This window comes from Columba livia, chromosome 1 (genome assembly GCF_036013475.1).
Source record: "Columba livia isolate bColLiv1 breed racing homer chromosome 1, bColLiv1.pat.W.v2, whole genome shotgun sequence".
Lineage (NCBI taxonomy): Eukaryota > Metazoa > Chordata > Aves > Columbiformes > Columbidae > Columba > Columba livia.
In genome coordinates this window covers 185,225,228-185,250,595 of record NC_088602.1, presented here as the reverse complement: position 1 = coordinate 185,250,595, position 25,368 = coordinate 185,225,228, and the positions used below count along the sequence as shown (strand labels likewise).

At 40.7% G+C, this 25,368-nt stretch overlaps 1 protein-coding gene across 7 annotated transcripts in view; it reads right to left on the bottom strand.

The window, feature by feature from the left end:
- MET (MET proto-oncogene, receptor tyrosine kinase) overlaps positions 1-25,368 on the bottom strand; it is a 92,534-nt gene that overhangs the window by 30,726 nt on the left and 36,440 nt on the right. For all 7 annotated transcript variants that reach the window (XM_065048792.1, XM_065048788.1, XM_065048793.1 and 4 more), the window contains 7 exons: positions 13,916-14,050; positions 12,354-12,527; positions 6,262-6,422; positions 4,983-5,085; positions 4,633-4,769; positions 1,780-1,944; positions 824-923 (listed from right to left, as the gene is read on the bottom strand). In XM_065048792.1, the coding sequence (XP_064904864.1) occupies positions 824-923; positions 1,780-1,944; positions 4,633-4,769; positions 4,983-5,085; positions 6,262-6,422; positions 12,354-12,527; positions 13,916-14,050 (975 nt within the window). The remainder of the gene's footprint in view (positions 1-823; positions 924-1,779; positions 1,945-4,632; positions 4,770-4,982; positions 5,086-6,261; positions 6,423-12,353; positions 12,528-13,915; positions 14,051-25,368) is intronic.

Sequence of the window (25,368 nt, the reverse complement as noted above, 5' to 3'; positions counted from 1 at the left end):
AGGCTAAACAGACGTCACAGGATAAGAAAATGTTGAAGGTACGAGATGAATGTGTAAGCAAAAGCTTACAGGAAACAGTTCCAGTACAACTAGCCAATCATCTAACCAACTCATCTTTGCCTTATAAAAATTAAAGTAGATAACCTGGTCATATCTGAAAACCTTACTTAGATTTAGACTCTGTGTATTATCAACTCAGGTAACAAAACAAGGCTCAGATCCCTGACTGACTCTCTGTTCCTGCACAGGTACTCAACTGCAAAAGCCCAAACCTCTCTTAAGACTTAGTTGCTCAGCTTGGATAAATTAGGAGAGATTTACCGCAATAGGTAATTTGGCAACCAGAAATTCTTCAAAATGATACTTACTTTTTATTGTACATATTTACTTTTCCTCCTTCTTTAATGCTTGTTCAATTTTCCTTTTATGGCCACAGTCACCATTTGAATATCTTTCCTACCTATCACAGTAATACTTGAACTTGCCATGTAATCTGACATACCTGTATTGCATTGTTCTGTGTTGAGTCACTGAATTTGCATTTTAAAATTGCAATATAAATATCTTGTTATCAGATACTGTAAAAGCCTTATTTCTTTGGAAGAGGTTGCTTAGACACTGTTATTCTACTAAGAGCATAATTTTAAATTTGTTGTTGAGTTTTGCTTATGCAGTGGAAACAGTCTGTGCAGAAAACACCAAAATGTTGGTGGAAGCCCTGAAGTTTCAAGAGAAAAATCAAAGTATTTTGACTGAAAATTCTGTGCCATTCACCACACAAAGATGACGCGATAACAGATTGCCTTCTCCAAGACTGACTCACCACAGAGAAGTTCATTCCCAGTTTAGGTACAGTAATCACCATCTGAGGAAAGCACACTGAGTTCAAGTTAATTCCCTGAGCTGTGATTGTACTTCCACCACTAGGAAAAATTGAAAAAAAAATAAAGACGAGTAGGATAATTATACATCTGCTATGATAATCTTAATTACAAATTATATTTTACAGTAAATGACAACATAAAACCAGAATTAGGGATATATGGGGTGAATGCAAATACATAGCTCTGAGCAGTGAGATTATTTTTTCTGGGAAACAAATTTTACACTTGCTATAACAACTCATCAGACACAAGGGAAGAAAATTAATTTTTTAAATTGTGCTATGCCAGGATATAAAACAAATGTGTACATTTTAAAGGAGAGAGTATACTTGTACTTAGCATTCACTAACTTAACATATTGCTTTCAGTGGTGCTGCAAAAGGTGTCTTTTTTACTGCTGACATTTTTTTGGCAAAGGCAGATGGCTTGGATTAGAGCTACTGAGACCATAAATATGTCACTTAAAAACACACACATACTACCATACATATATATTCATAATATTTATGTAGCGCTGGATTTAGACTATTTTAAAATCCATTTGCTCTCCTGAGTGCTGCTGACTTGTCACATTAAATGATTTTCCTCACAAATCAGTGTAATGTCCAGATGCAGTACAGGAGACACAGCTGTAGAGCAGGTATCTCAGCAGGACACCACAGGTATGCTCAGCAGCAGGTAGGAGTTAAATCACCTAAAGAAAAGAGGTGCCCTTCCCCCTTCTCCTTCACCTCTGAAAGGAAATGATCTGCCCTCTGCAACTGCACCATAATAGAAGCAATTGGCATGGCAGATAGAGATAAAAATGCAATTTCTTTTGACAGATTGCTGTGCAGTGTAGCCGTTCTTCTTTCATTCATTACTTCCCTTATTTCTATAAGAAACTTTTACTCACCTAAGAAAAGATTTGGCTGGATGAATTTTTAAAACAACGGGGTCTTCTCTGTATGTGAAATGACTGCTTGCATCTCGGACAGCTTCATCGATTCCCACCCTCACACGGTATTCCTGAGGAATTCGTTGTGCCGGAGTGTAGCACTCCACCGTGCTCCCCGTTACGCTGGAAGGACAGAGGCCTTGCTTGTCAGCATTATGAAACATGTACTCGCTTTAAAACACCATCCTTTAGTGAGCCCCAACCCTAAGAATCCACTTGTAAAAAAATGTCACTGATTCCTCCACTGGATGAACATATTGCATAAATAAGCAAGGCATGAGGTAGACAAAGCAAAAGCACTTCTTAGGCTCAAGATTAATCTTAATTTGGTTGATTTGCCCCTTGCCTGATGGAAGGTGTTTCCCCAGCGCTGGCGACAGGCACGTCAGCCCCTGCACCCAGCAAAGGCAGCTTCCACCCTGGAGAACAACAGCACACTCCAAGTTTAAGGAGAATGACTTGTTCTGCTGTAACCAAGGGATAACATATTTTGCTTTCCAACCCACAGGATTTACCCTGTGTTAAAAACCTCAAGAAAAGGTGCTGGTGGGGGAGGTACCAGCATGTCAGAGACATCCTGCCTTGAGGGGCAGGTGCTGCTGAGGGCCAGCCAAAGGGCAAGGAGAAGGAAGGAGCAGCTGAAAATTCAGGAAGAGTTGGCTGAATTTAGCACAGCGGCGTAGTCTCTGGGATATTTGCTTTTCTCTTGCTTTGTCATGCTTGGCCCTGGAAGTCCTGGAAGTCCTCCCACACTGAGCTCAATGGGTGACCAGGCAGCAGGGGGGTGAGGGATCCTGAAGCCTGAAGCACATCAACTGTGGCCACAGGGAGCAGGGCACATCAGAGGTAAGGGTGACAACTGACTGGAGGAGCAAATGCAACTTTACCAGCTGGTTTCAGGGATTTGGGCCCAGTTACATCCAGGAGGCCTCCAGGTGAGGCCATTCTCAAAGGATTGGCTCCAAATTAGACAAAAGGGGCATTTGCTGCCATTTCTGAAGCTTTCCAGGAAGGTGGTGTTCACCGTGTGCTGTAGGAGTTAGTGATTTGTTCATACATACCTGGAAGCTTTTTACCATCTTTTAAAGGAAAAAGTAAACCCTTGATCTAGCTGGCCTCGGAACTGGGGAAAGCTGCCAATTTAGGCAGAGAAATACCTGCCCTGAGAAACTGACCAAGACCTGTGTAGAAGTCTCCAGACAACTTAGCTGGTGAGAAAGAGGGGTGCTAGGGATGCTTACCAAACAAGCCCCAACTACGGTTCAAAACCTAGAGTTCCACCTGACCAAAGCAGATGTCTGCCTCTGAGCTGGCTGTCATTTCATGCCCCTCAGTAAAGATCTAGTTCCAGCCCCCCTGCCATGGGCAGGGACACCTTCCACTAGACCAGGTTGCTCAAAGCTGCATCCAGCCTGGCTTTGAACACTTCCAGGGATGGGACATCCACAACTCTGTGCAACCTGTACCAGAGCATCACCACCCTCATGGTGAAGAATTTCTTCCTCTTATCTAATCTAAACCTACCCTCTTTCGATTTAAAGCCATTACCTCTTGTCCTATCACTATGTGCCCACACAATTAATCATTCCCAAAAGGATTATGTATTTGTCCATTAGTTGACCAGATGAGACAAGGACATCAATAAATGCCACCCTAAACTATTAAGCAGCGACTGAACATAAGTGCTGAAGATCTTGGGAGTGATTAAATATCCTATTTTAATACCTAAATCCCCTTCTTGATTTAGTCACATTTAGCTGATTTGATCAAGAGCATACAATAAATCATTTAGCAGCAAAGAATAAAATTTAACTCTCCTGACTTTGAGTCTGATGTTAACTAATAGGCTACTGCTTCCTCATGTTCTCTGCATTTAGGACACTTCACCACTACAACTTCCCAGTATCATTAGGAGATACTCAAAATTTAGAGGAATTTCTGGACATCCTGTTTCTGGAACACGGTGGGCCAGATTCTGCCCTTGGCCACAGAGGTGACAACTCTGGAACCACCCTCTTCTACTTGAAAACAGGACCAAGCAGGATTTGCACCATGGTAGGATGGCTACCAAACTGAGAATGTTTGTCTGCCCATGGCAGAGAATCTGTGCATGGTATCTAACATTTATGTTCACCTGGGATTTAAGGCATTTCCACACAGAGCAAGTCAAAGATTCTTAACTGAGCTACTACTGGAAGCAGTACAGAGCCACAAGAAATTCCAGCTTAATCCTCAAAGCAATTTTATATATACCAAGAAGAGTCCCGAACTGATGCTGTCTCTGGTTTGGAGGCTCTTCACTGATAAGTACCTCAGAAATAGCTGCTCCTCTGCATGGAATACGCATTCCCATGCTGGTATCAATCAAACCATCAGGAAATGGTAACCTGCACGCACTGGATGCTCACTGGGAGCTCCTGCATGAACTTTGTAGTGATTAAAGCTATGTGAGATGCGAGCAGCTCTTGCTAATATGAGAGGGCTGAGAGTGTGGGAGCTGGTGATGGGAAATTGATAGTTTCTAGTCCATTAGAAGCTGATTTGCTACTTTTCTGTGCAACCTCTTAATGAGGCTAATGAAGACATTACAAAATAAGCATTCTAGGGAACCATAGTCCTTTCTAGGAACCTTCCAGGCATCCTAAACTCAGGATGTAATACAGAACTGACTGTTTACTGCAGTATCAGTTCTCTGATATGTAACATGAGGAGAGGAGAGCAATGCATATTTGAGGTTTTTTTTTTTACTCCAAGACATTTTAATCAAGCCATTTCAATATTTAAGGCATCACTTTTTAGTAAGTTCGTTACCTTTTCAAGGTGCATGGTTTCTCACCAACAAATATCCTTCTGGATTTTCCACTGTTTAAGTATTTTCCAGCTACAGTTAGCAATGTTCCTCCAGATTTGGGGCCGTAGGTGGGAGAGATACTTGTTATCATAGGATTCTGAGGGGGGTTAAAAATAAGAACAGTGGGTTGTTAAATTATTTTCAAAATGTGAAGAGGAAGAATCTTAAAACATTCATTAGCATTTCCATGAACAAATAACAAAGCAAACAGGAATACAGAATTGCCATACTGGATTGGACTCATGAGGAGTCTACTTCCAGTTAATATTGAAGCTAATTTTGATAATAAAGTTTTAATCATAGTGCTTACCACATACGAAAATGTATTGAATAATGTTTTGCCATGTCCAACAGAAACACTACTGGATATATTAAAACTTGGATTTTTTGCAGCAGGGACTGTGCATTCCAGCCTTTGAAAAACAAGGAAAAAGATGGGATTACATTTTTTTTTTTCTGGCTTGATTTTTTGTATTTAAATAGAACCACTTCAAACTCGAATTGTCAATCTACGCGTGTCTGGGACATTTCAGAAATAACAGCTAAAAGAACAGTCATCATCTTCTTTAATACTAAATACAAACACTGTGGTGTTTATACTTGGCCAGAGAAAATAGTTTTAGTATATCAAATAAATTTCAGAAAAAAGCAGCATGCTAGAGAAAACAAATACCTCCCATTCAATGGCTGAGTTGGTTTTTGGAATTTTCCTTTACTGCCAAACATTGGCAGACAATGGGATTAGAAAAAAACTCACAATATACACAAGTTTCTTATATACATTTAAATATTACCAAAAATCAAACTTGAACTTTTATGGCAGCATGTTGTAATGTACAACGTTACATTTACACGGTTTCATATTTGAGCTCATCTCCTTAAATAATTTTGTTTGCATTAAGACTGTTGGGAATAGCAGTTAGGAGAGTGCTCAGTACTTCTGGAGGGTGATCTTTTTGCTGCTCTGTATTTGAATAGGGAAGCTGTGCCATGATCTGCACATTATTTGGTAGCAGATAGTCATATGCTTTGAACTGAGAGAGGATATTCATTGAAGTTCCTATTTTTTCGAGATAGCAACCGGAATAACCTCTGTCATAAACTTAAGCCATTATTCCGCTCTCTCAAATACTTATTTCTGAGGAGGAGGAGGAGAGGTGCAGCTGAGGGTCACAAGGCTCTGGATGACGAAAGGCCTGCATCTTCTCACATTTCTCTCCAGCAGCTTCAGAGATCAGGAAGACGGAGGTGACATAACCGAGCCCAGCAGGATCCTGGCCAAAGGAACCTGCCCTCTTTTCAAACCTTTGAATAGTTTTTGTTCTTGCCAGCTCCCACAGATGTTGAACAGCATTTCGCAGACAAAACAGAAAAAGCTGCTGCAGGAGCTACCAGCATTAACTAGATTTATTTCATCTCCACTTTGAGCACTTTTTTCTTGGGGAGTTTATCAAACCAAGGGATTGTTTCCTGTTTGAAATTCCAGAATTGGAGATGACACTTACAGACTGAGTGTTCATATTATAAAAAAATCCATACCAGATAAAGAACATCTGTATAAAAAGAAATTAACATTTTAGGTTTCTTACTTGTTTTTGTTGCTGGATTTTGCTTCCAGAGCACAAATTTGCCCTCCAATATGGACTACTGTATTTTTTAATTCAAATCTATTATTTTTGCTGAATCCAAAGTCCCATCCACACAATGTCAGTTTTGTCCCACCTTCTAAGGGAGCACTGATTGGGAGAATCTGTTAAAAAATATTGTGTTAGTTACTTCAGGTTTTCTTGAACTTCAAACTGAGTTAAAGAATGTGCAAAGAAATAATTTTAAAAAAACGTTTCTTCTGGTAGACTATGTCCTACCATTCATCTTAATTGTTCTTCACCTTTCATTTGTCACATTATGAGCTTTCTCTGACAGCAGCAATAAATAACAAAACCTATACTAGAAAGCTTTGAAGGATAGTGTTTAGGGGCACTGAACAAGCTGTGCATTGTAATAGTCTTTTAAATCCTGCAGTTCTTGTCTTTCACATCTTATTTCTGGCATGTTAAACATACAATGTACTTATTTTGTTAGAAGCTGAATGCTGAACACAAAAGAGCCCCAAAATGACCATTTTTTTGTCAGCTTGATGAAAGTCAGGTTCAGAGTGAAGTGGCTTCAAAGACACCATAATCCGATATCACGTTGGCTGTGATAAAGTTAACATGACTTCTGCTATTCTTTCCTTAAATCTCTTACATTTGGTCACCTCTAATTCCGAGTTAAAAATAAACTACCTCTCAGAAACACAGAGACAATCTACAAAGGAAATGCTTTTTTTTTCTGTATATTGTAAATTGTCCTGTAAAATATAACAATGGTGGGAAAAATGTAGGAACACTATAGAAGTCTTACAAAACTCAGTAAAAGTACTCATTGGTACTGCCACCAAAAATACAAAAATCAAGAAGACATTGGTTCAGGATTTATGGGGTCTTTTAACAATACTGCATAAGTTTGCAAACATACCAGCACCACTGGACAAACAACAGAGAAAGAAAGACTGAATTTATATTTGTGGTCATAGTGCCTAAATATCTTAGACTTAATGCTTTAGGGATAGTAATTTTGCCCCTAAAAATGCAATACAGCTGTGCCTTTCAAAGGACCCGACTTCATTTTCAAGCTGAAAGTGTTTGAGTGATACTTGGCTGTTATTTCATCTGGAAATCCAGTAAGACAGCACATTTCTTTTCAACTCTCTTGTAGCTGTACTTCAAGACTCTCACAAATGAACTATTGTAGATAGAAAGGCAGCTGAAGAATACTTCAAAGAATTACACCATATATTCTATATGGGGAAATTTACTGCTCCCATTAGAAAACAGACAAAGAGTCTGATCTAAAATGCACTGAAGCCAGGAATCAGTCCTGTTTTAATGAGCTTTAAATCAACTCTCAATGAGCAAAGAGGGAACCTGTACAGGTACAGCACTTTTACACAAATCCCATAAAAGAGGAGTGATGCTCGCACAGCCCCTGACACACCGCACTGCAGCTAAGAGCGTAGTGCTGTGCCCCATGGGGTCTGTGCTATTCCCAAGTTTAACTTTCTCCCCTTTTTTGTCTCCTGTTCTTCAAAATCTGGATTGATTTCAGATCCTAGTTTTCCACTCTACTTGATATCTTAGCACACTGTCTATTTTTGGAGTAACAAAAACCCAGCAGAAACTGAAATTACTCAGTGGGCATACAGGATGTCTCCATGTTTTGTACAATAATGCATTGATGTGTGGGGTTTGAAGAGTTTGAAATTAATCCATAAGTTAGCAAACTCAGGGCGCTAAAGTCAGACTTCATAAACCCGTAGAGGAAAAAAACCCCAAAACAACAAATGAGGGCACTTAACTGGCCTTGAGTGAACTTGTCTGCCAAAAGAGACTGTGATAGCAGCCTATGTGCCTTAACTGAGGGAGAGTAAAAGTATTTTACTACATTCTGCCAGCAAATTTAGGAGGCAAGACCTCTGAGTAGATAGCAAAAAATAAACCAAACCTTACACTTTTGCATTTAAGTTCTGCAGAAATTCTCCTAGAGTGTTTTTATTCATGTCTTTATTTTTGTTCCATTTGTTCTGTATGATGAAACCTCTGCAAGTCAAATATGATTTCCCAGACTTGTTCCTGACAGAGCTGAAAAGTGAACCTCCTGGACTTTGAACTAAAGTATACGCTGGCATCTTCTGTGCGCCTACATCATGCAGGTACTAACAGAAAGTAAGCAAAACCCAAATCAGTTATAAATGCTATGAAATTCAGGATTCAAAAGTTTTCTATAGCAGAGAAACTCCACTGATAACAAGGAGCAATTCTTGCTGCAAGACCTGCCATTCTACTTGTCCCTGCTGCTCTCTGGACTTCAAGTTAAGAAAGTTAACTTTCCATTTTCTTTTTGGAAAAATTTAAAGCATTGTTTTTTCCTTTGTTTTTATGCTGACAGCCATTATGCTAGTATCCACTTCCATACTTTATAAATTGTTGGAAGAAAGTATCTATCTATTAAAGTTTCAATGGCCCATTCATTTTAATTAAGAGGCAAGAACATGTATCAGCCACATGTGAAATTTCCAGCAAAACCTCCAATCTAAATAGGCAGCAGAAGGCCCAATGTTCTTGAAACATCTGAGACAAAAGCCAGATAAAATGGCTCCCTTTGAAAACAACAACAAACCATGTAAGGTTTTTAACCATAACAAAGAATCAAAAGGGAGACCAATTTATTTCTCCTTTTACACCTTTCACCTTTCAGCCCGACCTGAATGCCGCATGCAGATGCCTGCAATTTGTTCCAGCACCAAGTGATCTCTGAGGAGAGTCCCTTGAGTCCCCAGCTTTCCTCCAGCATGGCTTCTCCAGGCTGATGAAACGCCTGGTTGCTGGCAGAGGCGTATGGCGCAGGGTACGGTGCGAGGTGTGGGTGGGAGCTGGGCTGTGTGGGACGTGTCCCGGTGCCAGCCCCGCTGCCCTGTCTGTGGCAGGGGGTGCCCAGGCAGAGCTCTCCGCCACCCACCGTTTCAAGGTAACGTGCTTAAAGCAGAGCAGGGAGACAAGGGATGTGTAGGACTCTGCAGGAAAATGCTGTGTTTCTCCTCTGCCATCCCCCCGAGAGGAAAAATTTTTTCCATTGCACACCACTCTGTGTAATAACCTGGGAAAACTTTGTTGAAGGCTTAGCTAGCTAGCGTCTGTTGGACCAGACCCTGGGAGAAGCTCTGTGTTCCCCTCAGGTTAAAGAGATCGTATGACATATCTCAAGTGATCTGTCCCTCTCAAAGCTGCAAAATATTAAGGGGGGGGTTTTGGACTGAATTTCAGATACTATGCAAAGCAGGTCATCCTCGGTTTGTTAGGAACAAAACAAGCTTGTTTCTCGTATTTTATGCATATGGATTTAAAGACAGATCAGAAGATGATGAATAATCTGTTTTATATTTTTTTCAGTAATAATGTTAAATGTCATGGTCCAGTAGAGCATAAAATCTGTCTTAACAGCTAGCAATCCAAAGGGATTTAAGTACTCAGCTGCATTTTTTTTTCCTCACAAGCCTTCTAGAAGCAACTTCTACCAACATGGGCATGCTGTAATTTGAGATTCACTTTAAGATCCATCACTGCCACAGATCCATATTCATTACAGGGCTAGACTGGACTTGTGCTGAGCAGGCAGGGCTGAGCCATGCGGGAAGGGGAGAACCTGGCCAGCCCCACACCTGCCCCAGCACCCCACATCCCTGGTGTGTTCCCCTGGATGAGTCCTCCCCGTGACTTCACAGGGACCACAGAGGTGGCCTTGGGGACGTACCTCTCAGTCTCTGCATCTCTGCCTGCATGGGCTCCAGGTGCTCAGTTCTTAAAACTGCTGAGTGCACACACTCATAATTGAAATTAAAGAGGACTGTATGGGCTCAGCATCTCCAAAAATCAGAAACTAAGCAGTTCGAAGACTTAGAAATCTTTTTGGAGGCATGGCAGTATGCAGCTAACACTGGAAAGTTTCACCAAGAAATAAAACATTAAAGGATGCTACTTGTGTTTGAGCTCTAGGAAACACAAAACAAGCTGTGCAGGATAGGTGAGTGGCTTGGGCCTGCAGAGGTATTTAAAAATGTATCAGGACCAGTCCTCAGTGCACCCCTTTGAATTGGTGATTCATAGCCTCATACAAACTAAGGCCAGAAAGGCCTATTTGACCATTGAATACAGCCTTTTTGAAATAAATATGTTCTTGTATAAAGGGAAAGTAAACTATTCACATTCTGCATTAGCCATTTTTTTACATATCCTTTGTCCAGAGACAAATGGCAACAGAAGGCAAGGCAAACCCACACACATATCCCTTTCCATCCATTTTGGGTTTAATATCTATAGTGCTTCATTGTTTGTTCATTGACTTGCCTGTGTTATTCCTAAATTACGTATGTGAAAGGTGAATATGGAAAAGAAAAAAACCCACATAAACATGTCTTTCTAGATCTGTTTCTAGATTCTTAGTAGTTTTGCCTGTCTACTCCTTAAAAAGTTGTTGCACATGAAATCATCTGCCCGGTTGAAGTACCGTATTCATTTAAAAACCCCTTTTGTCTCACTTACTCCTTGAGAGTTTAGCATGTCAAATTTTCATCTCTGTTTATAAGCTGTATGCCCATAAAGGAAAAAGGATTTTTAACTACACGGTGTAGTTTGAATGCACTAACAAAAATACATGGGTATAAGTGCTACCAGAAAGTGTTATGCTTGTCCTTCGCTCAGTTTTCTAGTCCGTTAACTGCCCTACAAACCTCTGCCTTCACAGCGATGTCACACTCCACACGGGATGATTCGGTTACACATATGGGCGGCCAGCGCGAATCCTGCGTCAACCATAGCTAAATTAAAACAGGAACGCACCAGTGCAGCTCTTTGCTCGTCCACGCGGTTTCAGTCTCACACACCCTTTATGGGCCTGAGCTGGCTGGCAGCAGCCTCCAACTGTCCTCGTCCCTGGGATACTGCAGCTACAGGCTCGTCCCCCTTGGTGGCAAGTGGACCCAGTGGAACAAGGAGTCGGGGGGGCAGGCATTAGGAAAAAGACTCCTCCCTCAGGGTGGTGTTTTGGCTGACAGGACTATTACAGAGCTTAGCTAGGGGAGAGAGGGACTCTTCCCCACAGGGAAACATCACCCTTTCCTTCATCACTGGAGCCAGCATGGGGATTGATGAGGACTGATGAGACCGCATCTGGAATATTGTGTCCAGTTTTGGGCCCCTCAGTTCAGGAAGGACAGGGAACTGCTGGAGAATCCAGCGCAGAGCAACAAAGGTGACTAAGGGAGTGGAGCATCTCCCTTATGAGGAAAGGCTAAGGGAGCTGGGTCTCTTTAGCTTGGAGGAGACTGAGGGGTGACCTTATTAATGTTTACAAATATATAAAGGGTGAGTGTCACGAGGATGAAGCCAGGCTCTTCTCGGTGACAACCAATGGTAGGACCAGGGGTAATGGATTCAAACTGGAACACAGTAGGTTCCACTTAAATTTAAGAAGAAACTTCCTCACAGTGAGGGTGACAGAGCACTGGAACAGGCTGCCCAGGGGGGTTGTGAAGTCTCCTACTCTGAAGACATTCAAAACCTGCCTGGACGCTTTCCTGTATGATCTCATCTAGGTGTTCCTGCTCCGGCAGGGGGATTGGACTAGATGGTCTTTCAAGGTCCCTACCACTCCCTATCATTCTGTGATTCTGTGATCTCCTGTGTTGTGTCAGGCTGTGGCAGCTGTGGGTGGGAAGTGCTTTCTTGCACCTCCTCCCTTTGAGAGGTGTCTGAGGGGAAGGGTGCTCCTTTTTGTGACTGGCCTTTCCCATCAGACCCCTGCCAGGCTGGCTCAGACACGTGTTGTTTCCCCACCATGAGAGCTATGCTGAGCTGAGCCTCTCCCCTGGCAAGCCAGGACGATCAGACAGACCTGTCCACCATGACCACCCCAGCCTGCAGCATTCAGAGTACGTGCATCCAGCCAGGGGCTCCACAGACACGGGGAAGTCGAGGGGAGCAGACACTTCATTTATCATCATTGCATAAAAATACACAGAAAACGTCTGCAGGGTGCAAACTGCATCCTTCCCTCAGAGATTAATGTGAGAAATCCACTGCTTTACCTCATAGACTCTAGGCAAGCAGGTCTCCTGGGTCCAGGTGCCGCCGGCGCACTGGGCAGCCCTGAGGCACTGCTGGCCACACCAGCCGCACTGCATGAAGGCAGGAGCCAGCAGGCACTGGCTGCAGGACCTGAAGTGGTGGCAGCCCGGCCCCGTCAGCGGGATCTTCGTTATCTGTCGATGCAAAGACATGGTGCACAGATCCCTTTAATACATGCACTAAGCGGCAAGGAGAGCCTCTATTTATGCAACGCGATGCGGTGCTACTCAGATTTCAGATGTGCAAGCCGCAGTTCGACTTCTCTTTAGCTCAGTAATTATAGGATCTTATAAGTAATTTAACTGACATGATTTTAAATTCACTTGGGAGAAACCCTAAAGGCATCTTAATGTTATATACAGTTACTACCAGCATCTGGTGTTTACAGCGAGGTAGCATTTTTTGCTGATGGAAAAAGAAAACAGCAGTGTGCTCCTCCCAATTCTGCACCAGTTCTTGGAAAAAAACAGTGTACCTCAGTATGTCTTAGTTCATACATTTGTAAAAATAGGCATGAGGGCTATTTCAACTTTGGCGAGGCTGCATTAATATCTGACACACTTACAGCACATGACTACCCATGTGCTTGTTTTTTAACACCCACCACCCAAAAACCTAAACTATACCTAAAATATGAATTAAAATGTATAGTATTTAAAATACCAGAATAGTTATGATAATGGTCACTGTAAATATACAAGGATAATTTTTAGTCAAAATATTAAAATTAGTATATAATTACACTACTATATAGGTACATCATACTTCTTTACACTTCAGTACCTCCCCTGAACTTATTTGGGACGTTTTCTTGAAGATCACTCGTATAAATATCTCATACATTTCCAGTAAATGATTAATAACCATCTTTACTAATGGCTGATGTATTTCTGTAAATTCCTATAGAACTCAAGGGGTAAAATTATTGCTTACGATTATGGTTTAGGATTATCTGTAATATTATCTGCTGATGTTTTAAACCCATTCTACAATGCGTATCTGCTTATGACAATATCATATTTATGACAGCTCTTCATCTCTTATTAACCCTTTGTAGACTACATGCTAAAGCAATCTTCAAACTTTACTATGAACACTGACTCCCAATTTTAAACACACCCACGTAACTCTTGCATGCACACCCCTCCTTAAAAAGTTGTAATGTTATGACACAAATGAACAAAAGCCAGGAAACTGTGAGCACTGTTCTTTCCTTGAGCCATTGTGTTTTTTCTTTGCAACACTTGAATTAAGGACAGAGTTTCAGCCTTAATATTTGCATTTCCTGGCTTTTGTTGGTTTATATCACAGCTCTTACATCATTTAAACATTTCTCAATATTAGGCTATCAGTTTGTTTAGTAGGGGGAAAAATAATCTTGGAGGAAACTTGCCCCTCCAATGTTCCCAAGGGAATGGCAAGGCTGGGAGAATACAGAGCGTAAAACAGCAGTGTGAATAGTTGCTCTTACTGAAATTTGCAGGTTTATACAGTACACAGGATTAGATGATGAACCACTCACCTTTTCTCCAGTCACTACCAGGGTATACCCATCATCTGCTAATGAATCCTCAACAACAACTTGGGGAGAGACGGGGTGGGAGTCTAGCTGAAAGCTGACATGTGGAGCTGTGGGTTCTGAACGGGAAACCACTATCTAAGAAAGAAAGAAATTGGGAAAATCAGCAGGGATTGTGTGACATAAATACATGCAGCGCAGTGGTCTCACATTCCTACCACCTCTCTGCTTGCATTAATTACTTTGCATTACATTGCATAATATTTTGCATAATGTTCCATCATGATCTGATTAAAGCACTATAAAATTACTTTATTTAACACAGCAAAATCATGGCTGTTGGAGGATCCTCAAAATACATCGTATTTATTAAAATATGAAGGAATCATTGCATCTTTTCTACTTCTTTAATTTCAGGTAAAATATTCTTTTCTTTAATTTCAAACGTAAAATGATGGGTCATTTACTTAGTCCTCTACATTTAAGAAAGAAGAATTTTATCTTCAATGTTTATTTAAAATAATCTTAAAACTCCAGGCTTTGAAAAGTCAAAGGTATTTCTATTTTATTTTCACTGCAGTCCTTCAGTCTGAAAAGTAAAAGTTACCCTGTGTCAATAGTATCTGGCTTTGATGCATGTGGTGCCATTAGAGTGCAAAGCTATGGCAGGAGCAGGTGATGGTATGAGCCGCTCTACAGAGCTACAGGTACATGGACCTGGGTTCCCAGAACTGGCGAGGTGGCTACTGCTACAGACATGGCTGGGCACCTCGAGGTCTGGCTTCTGATGATTTCTGTGGGAGCTGGGTGTCCAGGACTGAGCACTCCAAGCACCTCTTAAATGCCAGGGAGAGCTGGAGGCTTCTCTGGAAGATATTCCAAAACAGGAGCCTAATTTAGTTGTCCTGAAGCCCCTTTGCAAGACCCCTCTCTCTCCCTCTTGAGTTTAGGAGATCTTAGGGAGATTAGTCACACCAGTATGAAATTGCCCCACCAGTCATCTCTCTGCATCTTGAGTTACCTAAATACTTCTGAGAATTTGGGCCTATTCCTGCAAACACACGCTTAACTTTACTACTGTAACTTTGTTGACTTTAATGGGATGAGTCATGGCTGTTAAGCACAGGCATAAAGCATCTGCAGATTGGGGTGGATATTTGATACCAACATTTTATAGGCTTGGGCCTGCAATCCAGAAGGATGTGAGCTCCAGTGTGATAGCATCGGGCAACAAAGGCAGAGGATTGTTTACATGAGGGAAGATCACGTTCATGTTTCAAAAGCTGCATCACGTGTAGTTTACTTAAGGAATTTAGATAATCAACATTTGCTGAGGAGTTGAGATTCAATGGGGTTCATTATTTAAAAAGATTGAAGCCATTCGGGAAATAACTTGTATGTCAAATGTTTAATTTTTCACTATAATGAAGCTTTTCTTCTGACTCCGAAGGCAGCATCGGAACAGCTAGGACATTGACTTACACGATTTCACTGGCTTTTTGCACTGCCAAGGCCTTTCAACAAGATGGCTGACTCCAAAACTAGACTTAGAGATGCTGTAATTACAGCTGATGTTTCGTTGTAATTCAAGACTTAAATAAAATATATGAGCAGTTAATTCATGGCAGAAAGTGCTTCACATCCCAGTGGTATTTACATTTTGGGGCTACAAGAGGCTTTTTTTTTTTCCCTTTAAAATGAAACTGGCTTTATTAAAGACTTTGCTGTGAGTTTGTTTCAGTACAGAAAGTACAGCTTTTAGAAATCAATAAGGTCTGATCATTTTTGGTGATACAGAAGTATGGGCTCTGACTCAGTGTATTAGGGCATGAGCTCTGTTTTTATATTCAGGACAATGAAAAATAGAATGGACTGCAAAGCTGCATGAAAAACCTTGATTAATGTTGGCATTGTGGGGAGAGGTAGCACCACAGCTGCAAATACCTTTTTAGTTGATCATTAGCCATGTCTCATCTCGAATACCCACTGCTATAAAATGCTAAGAATTCTTTTCTATCATTAATCCAGGCTTCCTCTTATTGCCAAGCATTCTTTCTGATTGAGCCACAGCATTAACCCTTTAAACACATCTGTGTTGCAACCCCAGAGCAATACATTAAAATTTGTATCCCATCTCTACAATCTTGGAAAGACTATTTGGTACTTTAAACACTGATTGACCTTTATTTTACTGCGGCTGATAGTCAAATCAGCTGCTCAGAGCCCAAGTGAATTGACTTTGACCCCATGACATATAGGGAGCTCATATTACACTTCCTAACTCATTTGGGACTATGGAATAAAAGTTTGGAGTTTGCTTGGAACTAATCTACCAGCCTATAGTGCTGCTCTGACACATACTAGATGCAAAAGTTCTCTTTCTGGTGTACATAACTGTATGGTTTTTGCACGCATCAGCCTGGTCCTTGAAATTCTATCTTACCCTTATCCAACATAATCCTGAAGAAAAAGGCAATTTGAAGACAGCTTCTACAAAAGGAAGAAGCAGCTACTTAGGACTCCAGTGTTGTTTTCAGAAATTGCTGATTTTTATTGCTTGAGACTGGGCTGATGTGTGTACAGTGTGGCTTTAATCTACTATGGACACATCACCATACAGGGGCTACTTCCACCATGGAAATGGTTTAGTACTACGGAAGGATTTCTCTTTACAAAGACTATGAAGTGCTGATTTATTTTTGCTTTGCTTTGTTTTGTTTTAAGGTGGTGATTTTTTTTTTTTTTTTTACACATTTTAATCATTAATTTAATAACCAAGCATTTCTCCAGAGCATAAGAGAAATGAAACTATACCTATGTGTCTCCACTCAAGCAATTAGGAGAGAGGGAAGGTCTTGTACAGATAAATAATTGACTAAAAGAGAACACACAGAAGTTAGCAGTAAATGGTCAGGCCTTGCGATAGTGAGAAGTCACTAGAGGTGTTCTGCAAGGTGTCTGTGCTGGGATCCATACTGTCCAACATACCCACAAATGAGCTGAAAAAGTGGTTGAGCAGTCCAGTGACAAAGTTTCCTGATGATCTGATAGTATTCAAGGTGATAAGGATGAGGACAGATTATGAAGGATGGCAGAAGGACTTTACAAGACAGCATGTCAAGGCAATAAAATGGCAGGTGAAATATAACAAAGAAGATGAATTTAAAGCGGTCTATGATAGATAGTTCCATGAAAACATCATGTCACTGCTTGGCGGCAGTCAAGAAACCAATTCCAAAAACTTAGGAATTATTAGAAAAGGATTAGAGACCAAATCAGAAAACATCCTGATGTCACACAAATTCATGGCTTGCCCGAACTTTGAATTCTCTGTGCAGTTCTGGTTGCCTCATGGCAAAAAGAGTATGTTAAAATGGGATAAGGTTCAGAAAAGGGCAACAAAGATGATCAAAAGGCTGTCATGAACAATGACTGAGTAGGGTAGGTGTGGAAATGCTGTGAAAAAGGTATACAGAATCATGAGTGGGTAGAGACTGCCCATTTATTCTCTGCTAATAAAAGTACTAAACACCATCAAATGACAAAAGTGAGAGTCAGGTTCAAAGGAAACAAAAGAGTAAGACTTCCTAGCAGTGTGTGATGACTTATGGGACTCCTTGCCAAAGGCTGTGAACACAAGAAGAATACACTTCCACAGGGAAACTCCACATGTACACGGAATAGCTAAACAGACAAAACAAGCGCAGGAAATCCCAAGAACGGAAAATGGTTGGGGGCTTGAAGCAGAAGCTATTACGTACGTTGCCTGGGTCCCTGGGCATCCACTTGTCACCAGTGCTGGAGACAGAGCACTGAACTGGATGGACCCTTCATTTAAACCCATGTGGCTCTTCTGATGTTCTTACAAATAACCATTTCGAGAATCACATTCATTATCAGTAACTACAACCCCAGACATCCTTCTCAAAGCAAACACAATATTGATGTCCCTCTGTGTACGTGAAAACCCCAAAAGTATGAGGTCTTTTAGCATAGCTTAAACTACTCCTGTGAAAATAACGGCTGGGAGTTAATTAATTAATGAATATATTAATTAATATATCCTTTATACTGGAAGTCAGTGATCATTTAGGTCCATGAACATGAAAATAATTAATTTAAATATTGTTTCATTGCCACCAGCTAGTATTAATGTTAAGTAAGAAGACTTGACTCCAGGTTCATTTATGCACAATATGGTAAATTAAGACCGTAATAACTTGACTTGAAAACCAGCATGCAACAGCTTCTTTTAAAAATCGTTCTGATGCTCAGTTCTTTTAGTCAGCAGGATTGAATTACAAACGTTACTGTCTGCATGTTGAAATATCTTCTGCAAAAATGAGAGGCCTTCTAAAAGCAATCCCATCTAAGTATCATATTGTTATTTTTTTCCCTAGATGTCTGGCAGGTGTAGGCCATTACCCAGCAGAGATAGGCTCAGGGTTAACTTTATTGTGTAATGCCTCAAATGCCCTGGGATATGCAGCGTAGCCTTGCAAAGGGCACATATGTAGCTCTCTAAATGCTGTATATCATTCTAATCCATGGAGAGTATAATGGATCTCCTCTGAAGGGTGTAGGCTTTTCTACTCAAACTGAATATTAAAACATGTGCGCTCTCAAAACAGTTATTTGGCACCAGGTGTTAATTTTAATTTTACTAGATGGATTTTCCATTATGCAATATTTCATCTTTTTCTGAGAGTATCAAGACACATTCTTTACCACAGAAAGAACTGCTATTATAAAACTGTTAAAAGTTGAGCTATTGATATGAAAATGTTACTTATCTAGATTTTGCCAGTTTTCTGTTGATTTAAAAAATGATAAAGTGGGAAAGATTACAACTTTTTGCATTCCTACAAATGCATGTGTGCACAGTTTGCATTCAGCTTTAAATAGGTCAGACTACCAGTACTGAAAAGCCAGGTGAATTGCTGGACCACAGAGGCAAGACAGCAGTGGGCAGTGAGGACAGCCTTTGGAATGTCTCCATAGGCATCCCATCATTCTTCTCTCCTTCTGGCTCTGTAAGGTATAAGGTCTTTACACACACATATCTTGACCTCCTCACACTTGTTTCCAACATGGCTTGCTACTTGCACTGGTGGTTTTTATCATGATTACATTTGTCTAGTGGGACAGGAACTAGAGCAAAATATGTTTGATCAGTTTGAAGGTAGAAATGTCTTCCAGTATGCTGTGGTATTAACTGGATTTGAATGACCACGCTGAAGGATGCAAACGTCTGTACTCCCTTGCTCTGCATCAACTCATTTTGCTGACAGGCACCATGGCTTTGAGCCTTGATTCCTGGAGAGGCAAGGCCTTGCCACTTTGCTGTTTGCAAGAGGAGAGCAATGCTGAAGGCTTGGCTCTCTTCTTGCTGAATTCTGGGACACATTTTTCCAAGCCTTGACTGCAGTTACAAATAAAAAGCAGATGTGATTATTTTTGTCTATACTAATTTCTGTAGCATGCGTTATGTTCCCTGGCATGTAATCTATGAAAGCAGCTATAACACATGCTAATTTCTCTCTTTTCAGGGAAATGAGATGTGTGTGCTAAAGTTTGCTGGTGGTGGTTGTGTTTGTTTTTAATCATAACTATTCCAGGAAAATGAGTGTGATGATTAAATGTTCTGTCTACTTAGATGTGAAAGACAACAGGTCTGTGCTTAGCATGCGAAAATTTCCCAGACCATTCATCTGTGTGAGCCTAGTCCCTATTCCTCATCAGACAGAATCAAGGGCACCAAAACAAAATGATGAGGTAGGAGGTTAAGGCAACCCCAAAGGAAGCTCTCCATCATTCAAAGCAGAATGAAATTATGGAAGTCATTGTCACAGTGTACTGTAGAGGACAAAACAACAAATAATTTCAAAAAACAATAAGCAAAATTGATAGAAAAGAAGTCCATCAAGGACTATTAAACACAAGGTATGGGTGCAATTTCCAGCTCAGAGAATTTCTGGGCTGCTAAGTGCCAGAAGCAAGAGGGTACTGGGCGAAGTATCACTGCGTGCTTTTACTTGCCTCATACCTCTCCCTTATCGATCTTAGACCCTGCCAGAGATAGGAGATTGTGCTCCTCGAACCTTTATTCTGACTCCATACACCCTTTCTGAGCTAAAAATATGGTTAAAAATATTGGGATATAATGTCTCCCTGGAATAAGGCTTATTGTTATTCTGTATTGTTTTGTGTCTAACAAGTGCAGAGAGGCCCTGAGGAAGGTGAGTGGCCTGTTGTGTGATGTGCCCTACTCTGACGAGGCCTGTCTGTGCCATCACACTTTGGTTCTCGTGCCCTAAGCCATTTTCATTCCAGAATCTGTTCAGACATGGCAGTGCGTGACCGTGTTTTGCTAATGCTTGGCTTCCCAGCTGGGGCTGGCTCATGTCCAGCAAGATTGGATAGGGCTGCAGCCAGCATGTGGCAGGCTGCATCTCAGGGTGTATGTATACCCATGGGAAGACCCTTATCTCCAGGAGCAATAAGGATGGGTGTCCTACTGCCTCATGGAGATGAGAGGGTGCACGGGGGAGCTCCTCACCCCGCACACAGCCCAGTGCGGCACCGCTGTGCACTGACTTCCACTGGTATGTTCAGAAGGATGAGATGACACTGCTGCCAGAACTGCATCTAAAGAGAGCGGTTGCCCACGCTGGCTGTAAAACACACAGTGAAACCTTCTCCATCACTCTCTTCCTGAAGAAAGTCACCAACAAGCAGTGCATTTGCTTGGGCTTTACCTCAGTGAAGCCAGCTTCAAGCACAGGGAGCACAAGCATGTGCAACACATGCAACACATACAAGCACAGGCAGTATTCTGTTTTCAAAGATAGCGTCATGCTGAAAACCAGCCTCTGCATATGTCAAGGGCATCAGTCTCTTGTTCATTGTTAAGGCCAGACCAAATGTGTGCTTTCCAGCATAAATCTTGTAAAACTTTCCCATATCCCACTCTCCCCAGAGCTATCAGAAAGATTTCCCCTTCCTGAAGAACTTTGCTCTTTTCTTCATCACTCAAAAGTCACTCTGAAATAATACCAAGCTCCATGCAAAAAAAAAAAAAGAAAAAAATCACCTTGTAACTCAGGAAAACTAGAAGATATTTTATCTTAATATATCATGTGGCTTTTGTTTGGTTATTTTTGTTTTTCTTTTGACAAACTGTAATTTCCCAAAATACTGCCTGGTAATGAAAGTGTCTTTTCCAGTTGTGAGTTGTATTCTCAGTGTATCTTCTTTGGCCTGAGCAGCATAAGGCTTCTTCACACCAGCTGAAAATGTGATTCCCCAACTACAGCAGTGTGACTGGGTGCTGTTTTCTAATCAAATAACCACTGTGAAATACCTGATTCACTTTGCACCCAACAGCTGTACTTTCAGCCTGTGTTCCCAGTCACACTCTGGAAACAAGCACAATAAGAAAGGCCGAAACAGCTGCAACTTCTCAACAGAAAAAAAAAAGAGGGAAAAAAAAGCTTGTTGTCAGGCTCCAGCTTAGGAAGGAAGTAAAACCATTTTTCTTTTCCGTTTCATGCATGTCAGCTGTCTTAGAAAAATGATTACTGCTCTGTTTTCTAACAGAAACTCCACAATATTTGGTAAAATTCAAACTCCAATCTATTCATGGCCAAATACAGATTTAACATTTCTGATGCAGCCAAAACACGCTCAGTATGTCAATGGGCTGCAATTACTCTCCAGGAGAGCTTTGGAATTCACCTCCTGGCCTCAATTATCCTCCTTAAAAGAACTCATGAATCTTCTGTATTTGGACCATCCAGATCGATTTGATTTTAGTTTTAGATTTTGGCTGCAAACAATAAACATTTAGTGAAGAAGGCTCTATTTCCTTTCCAGTATTAGTGCTTTCCAGAGCTGTTTAAGTGAATAATTCTGTTTAACTGAACTAAAAGCACAAGCAGAAAACAACAGGTGACTGTTCATTGGTTGGATAAAACATACCTGCTTTTGCATTTTGAATATTACTGGCTCCTCAGAGGACTTTTTTAAAATAAGCAAAATACAGGCTATTTTCTGAGTTGGGTCATTAGCATGGTTCTGATGGGTAATAGTAAGTTTCAGTGAAATCACTTGTAAAGATAGAAACTATTCATTGTGATACGTGTCTAAATCCACCAAAACTCCAGAATCGGGTTGCCAACATCTACAGAAGGAAAAGCTCTTTTCTCAGAAACTACATGTTAAACCTTTTGTTGACTTTTGCAGCAATGTTGTGCTATAGCCGTGTAACAAAGAGAGAAAAATGAATGGAAATGGAAACAGAGTCAGAGATGAGGCATCCATGGGGAGTCAGAAAGTGATGAACAGAAGGAAGCGCAAAGGGAGATGAAAGACAAGAAGAAAAAAGAAGGAAAAGAAGGATAGTCAAGTGGTTGGCTGCTGATCAAGTATAAGCAAGTATAGTGGGAAAATATGAGAGACATTTGCAGATAAATTTCTCTCAGGTTGAGAGCTTGCTGCTGCACCTACTGGCTTCCACAGCGCAGGCTTGGAGCTCCAATTCAATTTAGGTGGCATGATCACTATGTTTGAAACATCTTCTTTACCCCAACAAAGTATTTAATAGCAATTAAAGCCAAGCCTAAATCAATACAGCAAAAATGTGAATTAAGTGTCTATTGCTTTCACCAAGCTGTTTCATATTTGAGCACTTCAGGGTGTCAGAGATAGAGGTACTGTACTACTATTTCTTTTAATCTCATGGATGACTGCTAGTGCTGAAATTTTTGTCACAAATTAAATTGTCTAAATATGGTAAGCTTTGGTATTTCAAAGAGGATACAAGATGAACTGGATTCATTGGAAGGGCTGAGCTGATTTTCTAATTTTAGAAACCTATATACATTTTTTTTTTCTCTTGCTTTTAAATAATTGGCATGAAAATATCTTTGCAAGATATTAATACATTATAACCAGCTTTGAAACAGGTTCCCTGATAGGTAGAATTTGGCAACTAATTTTCTCTGAAAGCATACCTACCTCTGAGGGGATACGATCAACTCTGAATATCTGCAACTTACAAGGGGATTGCACAGAAAAATTAAATATTTGCATGTACAAAGAGCTAAAATTATGAGTGTAAATGACTGTGCAAAAGTGAGGTGCATAAGAACTGCAAAACTGAGGATTCTTTGCAATATACTCCACTAGATTTGTGAAAGTAACCAAAAGGAACATCATTACATTTCTTTGCTAAAAAATGTGAGGAAGTGTATGGAGATATCTTTTTTGATAAATTAAGTCATTGTTAGATTATTCTGATTTTTTTAACCAATTTTACTTCAGTAATGGCCATTTAATAGCTCAATTTTTAATGATCTCCATCTCATTGCAGTTAATAGCTATATTTCCATAGAAACACTGCAAATCTGCTTTAGTTGGGCATTTGCTAATGAACATGTTTGAAAGCACTTCCTAGACAGCTATTAGTAAAAAAAAAAAGATTTAATGTAAGTGAACATTAAATTCTCCAAAAAGCTGTCTCTTCTGTATACTACAGATGTAGTATCCATTTCAAGATCATTTAAAGGCAAAACAAATACTAACCTTTTTATTTGGAGGTAGTGTCATTAAAGCTATTATTCTCCTGCTGGTTACAGCAAACCCTCAAAGAAGGAGCTCCTACTTCTTACAATATGAGCTCAATGCTGACTTCCCCCTGTAGCTCAAGCCAATCTAATTCAATGATGAGAATATTTCTACTAATGGCAATGTGCAGTTTACACAATAGTCTTTCTTTTGATCCACAACTGAACCTGGAATAGGAAATGTATTCTGGAAATATTTTAATTGTTCCTTGAGTTGGGCAAATGTCTGAATGAACTCTGTGGTGCAGGGCTTGAATGAATAATTTAAAGAATGTTACAAATAAAAATAATGCTGCCTGGCGCTTTGCACCAAACCTCCCTAAAAGCTTTGTGACAGCCCAGAAGAAATGCTGCAAGACAGTAGTTGTTATTAACTGTATTTTGCAGATAAGGAAAAGGCTTCAGAAAGGTTAAACTAATTGTTTATGCTCACTGTGTGAACTAATATCTACATTTAAGAGCAGGGCGTAGGTTGGTCCTGTGCTCAGTGTGTAGCTCTCAGCATCTGCCTTTCCTGCACTGAAGATAAACTGCGGCTTAAAGTTACCAAGGTCATCATGGGAAGTTCAGGTAAAACTGGCAGGGTTGTCACTGAACATTTTGTTAAATTCCTGTCTTTTAGGGGGAAAGAGAAACATTATTTTCTCCAGTTTTTCATCTGTGTTTTGCGGTGAATCACTTTGGATTCCTTCCCTGTAGCAGCATTACAGATTTTGCATTATGGGGCAGGCTCTGTGTCCAGTGTATGCAGAAGACAGAAGTGGAGGTATAGGACTCCCTTTGCCCAGAACGGGTGGCATGCACTAGTGACGATATGTAACCATACTTACTGCATGTGGTGAGGACAGAAAATGAGGGGACGGGAGAGAAGAAAGAGAAGGCTTGTTTGTATGAAAAGTCACATGTGCCCAACTATTTTTCCAATGGGAGGTTACGGTAAATGGGAAAACTGGAAGGGCACAGCAGCTGATGGTCTTCTCATTAGGTTCAAATTAACAAGGGTTGGGTGACAACAGTACCAACTTTGGTGACTCTCTGCAGCCCACAGAGCAAGACAGGCCAAAGACTGCTAGTACTGCAGGAAGCCCACTAGAAGACAAATAATACTGACAGAGTAAAAGGACACAGGTCCTTGGGTGCAAAAGGGATCCAGGGTGAGAGGCACAATCAGGCTGGACTCTGTGGCAGCTGGAGAAGCCAAGCTCTACAAGGCAGTCAGGGCAAGACACTGCTTGTAATAAAATGGGTGAATAGAGGGAGCCCTTGGTACTTTGAAAGTATTTTTTCTTCTGATGTTTGATTTTGACTGCCAAGTTTTTAAAAGACTGTTGGCTCTGTGGGTTAGATTTACTTCGTTAGTTGCCTACAAAGAAGTCGTGTAGTACAATCTACCTGCCTAGATTAGTTATGTACTGAGCGGAGGGAGACAGAATCCTCAGGAGGATGATTTACCACTTATAGGAAACCTGTTTTAGGACAGGAAGAATTGCTGTCCAAAAGAACTCAGAAGGGAATGAGCAAGAGCCTGAAAATCTAAGAGGCACTCAGAGAAACTTGAAAGTAGGTGGAGGAGGAGCTAATCTCCGTTCTACATCTGTGATTCGTAGGCTGTGAGTACATACACCAGCAAGTAATTTGGTGCCAGAGGAGTGGATCAGTGTATAGAAATAACTAATGCTGTGGCTCCTGCTTCTACATTATGAGCTATCTTGGCATTTTACATTGAACTAGGTTTGATCTGATCCTCTAGACCAACTGACCATAAGAAGTACATATCTGAAACTGTTTCAAGAATCAGTCACTGTTTTGGACCTTTCTGCCCCAGCTGGG